The 9,434-nt window shown below is 41.0% G+C and overlaps 1 protein-coding gene across 2 annotated transcripts; it reads right to left on the minus strand.

Moving 5' to 3' along the window:
• Positions 1-289: 289 nt before the first annotated feature.
• On the minus strand, positions 290-6,819 carry cwc25 (CWC25 spliceosome associated protein homolog). 2 transcript variants are annotated; one of them, XM_061679633.1, is made up of 9 exons: positions 6,670-6,819; positions 6,363-6,535; positions 6,029-6,265; positions 5,838-5,907; positions 5,565-5,704; positions 5,396-5,468; positions 5,114-5,310; positions 3,529-3,696; positions 290-790 (listed from the first exon to the last, which is right to left on the minus strand). In XM_061679633.1, the coding sequence occupies exons 1-9, from the start codon at positions 6,685-6,687 to the stop codon at positions 679-681; spliced, it is 1,188 nt and encodes a 395-aa protein (XP_061535617.1). In that variant the 5' UTR covers positions 6,688-6,819; the 3' UTR covers positions 290-678. The 2 variants fall into 2 exon arrangements, with proteins under 2 accessions (XP_061535617.1, XP_061535618.1); XM_061679634.1 differs by having other exon boundaries at positions 754-816.
• Positions 6,820-9,434: the final 2,615 nt, after the last annotated feature.

Raw genomic sequence — 9,434 nt, forward strand, 5'->3', positions numbered from 1 at the left:
TGTCTGCTTCCTCTGTCAAATGTGATATCATCTAGCGCTTTGGTGGGTACACACAATAATATAATGACAATTGATGAAATCATATATTATTTAAAATTATTACACATGATGGTTGGATCCGTATTTTTTCCATTTATACCTTTTAAGATTTAATTAATCCAACTGTCTTTCCAAACTAGTTACAAGCGTGATAAATACAACAAATGCATCACAAAATTGTTACTCGATGCAGTGAAAATGTGTGTTATACTTGTTTACTTTTTCAGAAAAAAACAGTTGGGTGTGAATATTTGGGCAAGTTGTACATTTATTGAGAGCGCAAGCAACACAGGTTTATCATCAAAATGACTTCTGTAAATAACATTTTAACCTAGTTTGTTTGCTTGGAGCGTATGATAACATTTATAATAAACGCATCAAAAGTCCAATTTGATGAGAAAAATGGAAGGAAAAATAGTTTTCAATGTTTACACAGTGGCAAAGGTTTTCTCTAAAATTATTTTATCTGGACAGAATTGAAAATTGATTTTTACATGGATGTCGCCTTCTGGTTCATCTCCCACACCATCAACTCCTCTTCGAAGTACCGTACTTTAATTAACAAAGTACGGTGGCCCGTTCCTGCTGCCAGTTTCACTTTTTTGAATCAGTATATTATGTACAGTATATTGTTCATGTTCATCTCTTCATGAAGTTGTCCAATGAAGCTGGTGTCCTCTGAATGGAGTGGATATTCCTCTTCACTCTGTCCTCTAATGAAGACGTGGCAGCACTCTCCAACTTCATGTCACTGCAACAATGGAGGCATTATTGAACCTAAATAGCACAATTTAAGATTTAATATTCCTCACTGAGACCAAAATCAGCATGAAGATTATCTGCATGCTCTGGTATGGAACTGTTTAACTTTAATAATGTAATTACTAGGGATGTAACGATATCTATATCTCATGGCTCGGTTTTACCACGGCATTAATTTCACGGTACGATAATTATGGCAATATCGTGGCAAAGCTCACAGTATTGCAAGGAGTTCCACGGTATTGCAGGAAGGTTCATGGTACAGGTGGGGCAAAGGGGTGAAAGCAGGAGAACCGAAAAACCTCTTTTTCTTGCTGGCTGAGTCCTTCTCAATAGGCTTTTGTAGTTTGTGTGTTTTCAAATCTTCAAATCATATATTACCGTGCACTTCTATTCCTGTGTATCCAATGTTTACATTCGTATACTGTACCTCCAAAACACTATTATTGCTGCAGCAATACTCATGCTATGTTCAGACTAACAAAACTGTCCACTGAGAAAAGGTCTGTTCACTAATTGAACAGTATTTACTGTCAAATTTGTTCATTGATAACATTACAAATTGGATATAGCCCACGAACAGTGATTTCTTTGCTTGAATTAAAAAATTCTAGTCAAGTTATAAACACAGGAAGACTCTTAAAGGCATGGAAATCCAGTTTATTTTCCTCCGCTTAGTGACATTCATCCATCCATCCATCCATCCATCCATTTTCTACCGCTTATCCCGAGGTCGGGTCACGGGCGCAGTAGGTTTAGCAGGGACACCCAGACTTCCCTCTCCCCAGCCACTTTATCCAGCACTGCCGGGGGGAGATACTTGATACTTGAACTCCTCCACTTGGGGCAGGATCTCAACCCCGACCTGGAGAGGGCACGCCACCCTTTTCTGACTGAGGACCATGGTCTCAGATTTGGAGGTGGTGATTCTCATCCCAGCCGCTTCACACTCAGCTGTGAACTGCTCCAGTGAGAGTTAGAGATCACGGCTTGATGAAGCCAACAGAACCACATCATCAGCAAAAGCAGAGATGCAATACTGAGGCCACCAAACCAGAACCCCTCTACGCCTCGGCTGCGCCTTGAAATTCTGTCCATATCAGTTATGAACAGAATCGGTTACAAAGGGCGGCCACGGCGGAGTCCAGCCACGGCGGAGTCCAACCCTCACCGGAAACGAGTCCGACTTACTGCTGGATATGCAGACCAAACTCTGATTCTGGTCGTACAGGGACCGAACAGCCCGTATCAGGGGGTTCGGTACCCCATACTCCTGAAGCACCCCCCACAGGACCACCTGAGGGACACGGTCGAACGCCTTCTCCAAGTCCACAAAACAAATGTAGACTGGTTGGACGAACTCCCATGCACCCTCGAGGACCCTGCCAAGGGTGTAGAGCTGGTCCACTGTTCCACGGCCAGGACGAAAACCACACCGCTCCTCCTGAATCTGGGATTCAACTTCCCGACGGACCCTCCTCTCCAGCACCCCTGAATAGACCTTACCAGGGAGGCTGAGGAGTGTGATCCCCCTGTAGTTGGAACACACCCTGCGGACGGTCCCCCTTCTTAAAAAGGGGGACCACCACCCCAGTCTGGCAATCCAGAGGCATTTACCAAACTTTCAAGGAAGTCTTTGACTTTATACACGACAAGAACACTATGTGGAAAATATAAAAATAAAATGTATAATCATGAATAAAGAAATGATGACACCATACAAATAAATGATGACACCGTACTTTACCTATGAAAAGTATTTTGTTTATTTATATACTGTATTGCATTGTACTGCATTTCCACTAATGTCCACAAGGTAGCAAACACGACTTTGTAAAGAAAAATCCATCCATTTTCTGTACCGCTTATCCTCACCAGGGTCACGGGCGTGCTGGAGCCCATCCCAGCTATCTTCGGCCGAGAGGCGGTGTAGACTCTGAACTGGTCGCCAGCCAATCGCAAGGCACATATAAACAAACAACCATTCGCACTCACATTCATACATACGGGCAATTTAGAGTCCTCAATCAACCTACCACGCATGTTTTTGGGATGCGGAAAGAAACCGAGAGAAAACCCATGGAGAAAACCCACGCAGGCACGGGGAGAACATGCAAACACCACACAGGCGAGGCTCGGATTTGAACCCCGGTCCTCAGAACTGTGAGGCAGATGTGGTACCAGTCGACTACCGTGCCGCCGGAAAGAAAAATCCTCTTAGTTAATAGCATGATATATTTTCGTAATAACTTCCATTATTCTGACTTCTCATTATATTGAGCGCAACTTTGTTTGGATAGCATGAACTTAAATATGTAGTTTTAATAAAAATGTGAGCACTTCCATTTGCCTTGGCTTCTGGAATATGGGCAGTCTGCCACTGCAGTCACTGCACACATTAAAAGCTTCAGGACTTGATTGTGATGGGTCAATCAGGATCCAATCATTACAGGCAGGGATGACATCATCCAAATTCTGTGTATTCATCGGTTTAGAGACATAGTTCACTGCTCCATACGCTGCTCAGTGTGTGCAACCCATCAACGGAGCGGGTGACTGTCATAATTGCGCGACACAACGAATCAATAATGAAATTCGTTGCGAACATAGTTACATCCCTACTAATTACATTTAAGAGTCCCCATCCTAGAGAGTGTCCAGTGACATCAAACACAGACTGACCATGGTTCCACGTTGCATTAAACAAAGAAAAAGAGAGAAACTTACTGGATAAAGCCAGCATGGCGGTCATGCTTGGACTTTTGTTCCCGCTGTTTTTCCTGCTCATCTTCCTTCCTGTATCTTCTCACATTATTCTCCCTGTCCTCATCTCTCTGCTTGGCCTGGTCCATCATCTCCTTTCTCCTCCGCTCCAGCTCCTCTGCAGAGAGCTTCCTGCAAAAAATATGACAACAGTCCAAAAGCTGATCAAATCCCACTGTTGGAAATTAGTACAATGATCGGTTTTGCTTTTACAGATAAACACATTCATCAATCACTGACTTATAAGCATTTCCACCTGTGGAGAAGCAATGCCAGTCCATGAGCAGTAGCCTACATAATCTATTGCCGAGGTGGGCAATTCATTTTCCAAAAGGGCCATGTGAGAAACTGGAAAGCTTGTCAGGGCCATGCCAAATTACTACTCTCAACTGTACAATACAATATAAATGTAATTTGTTTATACAAAGCAATACATTCTCTTGTTTAATAACCGCTACCTGTGCATATATTGTTATATTTGGGGAAATCATATTTTAAACAAAACCATAACCAGTCATTAAAACTACATATGTCTGGGTGTCCAAATTTGGTCAATCTCATATTTTCTTCCACAAATCGATACTATTACTTATACTATGTGTGTATATACAGTATGTATGGTATAAACAAAGTATGTGTCTGAGACTTCCAGTTAGAAGGTGGAAATGGCACCGCATAAAAATTCCAAAGAATTCTACTTTCTTTTGGTCGGTTCAGTGCTTGTATTGTCACAGAACACAATATTCCATAGGTCTTGAAAGATAAGTCGAAATCTTCTAAAACTGCTAGCAAAATGGGGAACTCTGCGTTGAAAATGACTGGTGGTGAACAAATGAAGTGAAATGGAATAATTTCCCATACCACACTTGATGATCTTTCACGGCACACTAACTGTGCTGTGACACAGTGGTTGCGTATGACTATATAGGTAGTTCATGTTTCTTGCGAAAATCTGTACCAAAACGGAAAAATTAGCTTGGGTTTAAGAACTTCAGATATTGCAAGCATTTTCTTTGTTCCCAAACCCCCTTTTAAAGTATTGAACAATAGTTGAACACACTATTTCCCTTGACTTCTGACCTAAAAACTAGTTCCCCACCAATTTATTGTGTATATTGCAGCCGTCGGGCAGAGTCCTCGCAGCATAAATACCATCACTTTCTGGGCACCCAAATACACGGCATGTTTGTTGAGCCATTAACATTGCATCGTAAAAGAAAGCAAGCCATTTTCAACAATTTAAATTGGTCAATAATTTGTAAAAAAAAATAACCCAAGTGGGGACTAAGCAGTAGTATCGATTTGTGAAAAGAAATATGAAATTAACCACATTTAAACGTTGGGGGTTTCAACTCGACAGTTACGATATGTCAAATTATGTTGAGGCGGGCACACATTTACTGTATATGGTTTCAGAGTCATAAAGGCCCTCTTAGGGAAACCATAACTACAATGTAGGCCGTGAGAGAAATTAGTTTGATGCCCCTACCTTAGAGGTTCCGATGTATGCAAGTAATTATACACTATGACCAATATCCCTAAGTCTTACTTTGACACATGATTCCGCTGCCTTTGGTAACGCTCTCTCTCTGGGCTATGAGCTTTGACCTCCACCTTCCTGTCGCGTCGGTGTGAGGAAGAGGAGTGAATTTCCCCGTTTTTTCTTGCAGGAGATCGGCTTCGACTCCTCTCATGGCGTCGTGAGTGATTCAAAGCAAAGGACTTGTGTTGTTTGCCTGCAGGGAGCTACAGTGTGTAAAGAAGATTCAAGCGTAATGGTTGTGGTCTACTGAACCTACATGCATGACACTATGCTTTGCTGCTTACTGACCAGGAGGCCATAACCTGGCAGATGATGGGAATAAGATTTGTTGTGAGAGGAGGTTCCATCTCGTGAGCGTGACCTAAAGACATTTCAGAGTGAAATTGAGATTGAAACTCGTCAATGTTCTTAAGGAATATCGGTGACATACTTTGAATTATTAAACAACCTTGTGTACCTGTCTTTTTTGTTGTCTTTTTCATCTGAACTCAAACTTGAGCTTCTCTTGTGTTTCTTCTCCTTTCTTCTCTCTTTGTCTGCTTTCTTTTCCTTCTTCCTCCTCTTCTTTTTGTCTTTCTTGTCAAGATTCTGGCGCAGCTGTGAAAGTTATAGAAAGTTTCATGTGTAGGTTATCAAAAACCTGGTCAGTTGGCAAATGCTCCATTTTCCAAATGTCATCTTCAAAAACATTGCCAAAATTAAAGAGCAACCCATCACAATTCTTGTTTACCATTTCTTTAATTTTTCTCATTTTCACTGGATTCGTCAAGACCTCTCTCTTCTTTTCTTCCTCACGTTTCCTTGAGTGTAAAAGGCAAGATGTGTAAAACTACACATTTTATCACATGCACTTGGTTTGAAATCGAAACAAAAAGACTGGTAAGGGAGCAGAGAGAATAAGGTAAGACAGTGATGTCCTACCTAATTTCAAACAGAGGGTCTTCCCGGATCTTGGCGGCCATGTCCAGGCTGGAGGTAGCGGTGACGGGGCTGAAGATGGAGCCAGGCAGAAGTCCGGTCTCTGCTGATGGACCACTTTCAGGCTCCTCATATTGATCAGTGATCTGCTTGTCAATGGGACGTCCCATGAGATACTCATCTCTGGACACCTGACTAGAAGGGCCCTGGTACATCCAGTCTAGACGATCATCCTTTTTTCTGTTATTGTGCAAACGATACATAGTGAAACAACCTGACTGACGTACTGAAGTTTTTTGTTTTTTGGTGACAAAAAGTTCTGTTCGTGAGAACTTACTTGATGGCACCGCTTTCCTCAGCGTATCTCGTCATCTCTTCACGGGCTCGTTCCTCCTTCAGCTCCTTCTGAAGCTCCTCGATTTTCTTACGTTCTGATTCGTGTTTTTGCTCGGCTTTCCAGACACGCTCGATGTTTTTCATCGTCTGGGGGTGCCAGCTCTTCTTCAAGTTCTAGCACAAGACAAAAGGGAGCCATTGGGGAGATATACCAGGGTCTTTACAATACGCAACATGTAAGATGTCACTGTTGATGTGAACGGAATGAGCATTTCAATTACGTTCGTCTTTCAACAGATAGTACTTACCAAATCTCCACCCCCCATTTTAAAACCTTGGTTTTAGTTACCAATGAAACAAGGAAATATAAAAATAGAGCCCGGTGTTAAAGGAACGTTTTACGTTTACGAAGGTTAGAAACACAACGACCGAGGCTAATGTGTTTCCGGTTTGGGATATTCTTCTTCCGGTGTCACTCGTGGTGCATTCAAAGGCATGACGTATGTTATGTGAATGCAATGGTTCGCTTGAATCCACGTCCATTTCTCAACGAATCATGGAAAAACTAATTAGCTCAATTAAAACAAAAAGCAAATAACTATGATTATTAATTAAATATTTAGCATTCCCATTAATAAATCAATGATGTCATGGCCAGTGTTGCCACCTAATATTCCAGCCATGTTGCAAAAACTTTCTTAATTACCTTACCATTGGTAGATTAATTTGTTTCTCATTTCGTTTTCATTTGTAAAAGTGGTGTAAACACAACAGATTATAGGTATTTTTTTTAAATCTCACATATATTTGTATCTACATTCATTTGGTGTTACCTGTGCTTTTTGAACAATTTAATTCAAGTAACTTTAGCAAAAAAAAAAAAAAAAAGCCAGCGAACTAAAAATCTTGAAAGCCTTTTGCTAGACAAGTTAGATTTTTATCAGCAGGGAGTGCGTTTGAATGTAGTGTCATTACTGAATGGCATTTTCGGCTTGTTCATGCGACGATGTGCGACTTCCTAACAAAATACTGCTAATTGCGCTCGAAATTCTGAGTTTGCCATAGAGCTTGTCCTCATTATGGTTGGCTGAAGCCTATGCCAAGTGCCTTTCTGCGACGTACACCTGGTCTGGACTGGTTGCCATTTTGAATGTGTCGCTGAATTTGTTGCTTGTGGTTTTCATCTGTGCTTCATTGGAATTATGGTTGTATCCATCTATTTACAACCCCAATCACTGAATTCGGTTTTTATTTAGGTTTAACACAACGTCCCAACTTCATTGGAATTGTGGTTTTATCTATCGATCTACAACCACAATTCCAATGAAGTGATTTGCAATGATTTGGAAATCATGTTCAACCTATATTTAATTGAATACACTACAAAGACAAGATATTTAATTTTCAAACTGATAAACTTTATTGTTTTTAGCAAATAATCATTAACTTAGAATTTTATGGCTCCAACACGTTCCAAAAAAGCTGGGACAGGTGGCAAAAAAGACTGAGAAAGTTGAGGAATGCTCATCAAACTGTTTGGAACATCCCGCAGGTGAAGAGGCTAATTGGGAACGGGTGAGTGCCATGATTGGGTATAAAATGAGCTTCCCTGAATTGCTCTGTCATTCAGAAGCAATGATGGGGCGAGGTTCACCTTTTTGTGAACAAGTGTGTGAGAAAATAGTCCAACAGTTTAAGGACAATGTTCCTCAACGTACAATTTAAAGGAATTCAGGGATTTCATCATCTACGGTCCATAATATCATCAAAAGGTTCAGAGAATCTGGAGAAATCATTGCATGTAAGCGGCAAGGCCGAAAACCATCATTGAATGCTCGTGACCTTCAATCCCTCAGGCGGCACTGCATAAAAAAACGACATCAATGTGTAAAGGATATCACCACATGGGTTCAAGAACACTTCAGAAAACCAATGTCAGTAAATACAGTTCGGCGCTACAGCCGTAAGTGCAACTTGAAACTCTGCTATGCAAAGCAAAAGACATTTATCAACAACACCCAGAAATGCCGCTGGCTTCTCTGGGCCCGAGCTCATCTAAGATGGACTGATGCAAAGTGGAAAAGTGTTCTCTGGTCCGAGGAGTCCACATTTCAAATTGTTTTGGGAAATTGTGGAAATTCGTGTCCTCCGGGCCAAAGAGGAAAAGAACCATCCGGACTGTTGTGGACGCGAAGTTCAAAAGCCAGCACCTGTGATGGTATGGGGCTGTGTTAGTGCCAATGGCATGGGTAACTTACACATCTGTGAAGGCACCATTAATGCTGAAAGGTACATACAGGTTTTGGAGAAACATATGCTGCCATCCAAGCAACGTCTTTTTCATGGACGTCCCTGCTTATTTTAGCAAGACAATGCCAAAGCACTTTCTGCACGTGTTAAAACAGCGTGGCTTCGTAGTAAAAGAGTGCGAGTACGAGACTGGCCTGCCTGTAGTCCAGACCTTTCTCCCATTGAAAATGTGTGGCGCAGACCCCGGACTGTTGAACAGCTGAAGTTGTACATCAAGCAAGAATGGGAAAGAATTCCACCTACAAAGCTTCAACAATTAGTTGTTAAAAGAAAAGGTGATGTAACACAGTGGTAAACATGACCCTGTCCCAGCTTTTTTGGATCGTGTTGCAGCCATACAATTCTAAGTTAATGATTATTTGCTAAAAACAATAAAGTTAATCGGTTTGAACATTAAATATCTTGCCTTTGTCTTGTATTCAATTAAATACAGCTCGAACATGATTTTCAAATCATTGTATTGTTTTTATTTATGTTTAACACAATGTCCCAACTTCATTGGAATTGGGGTTGTATCTATGTGTGTGTGTGTGTGTGTGTGCGCGCGTGTAAGTGTATCATAACTTAAAAATGTTTTTTTAACCCAAGATAATAACCCCTTTAATTAAGCAATTTCTGTATCAGTGACATTGAAATTAGAATAATTTTCAGCTGCCCTGTTGCATTTAAATGGCAAAATAAAGTGAAAATAATTCACATGCACACCATTTTTTTATTAATTATAGATGACAATAACAGATTAAATAAACAATATGACACCACA

Source organism: Phycodurus eques, chromosome 6, assembly GCF_024500275.1.
Source record: "Phycodurus eques isolate BA_2022a chromosome 6, UOR_Pequ_1.1, whole genome shotgun sequence".
Classification (NCBI taxonomy): Eukaryota; Metazoa; Chordata; class Actinopteri; order Syngnathiformes; family Syngnathidae; genus Phycodurus; species Phycodurus eques.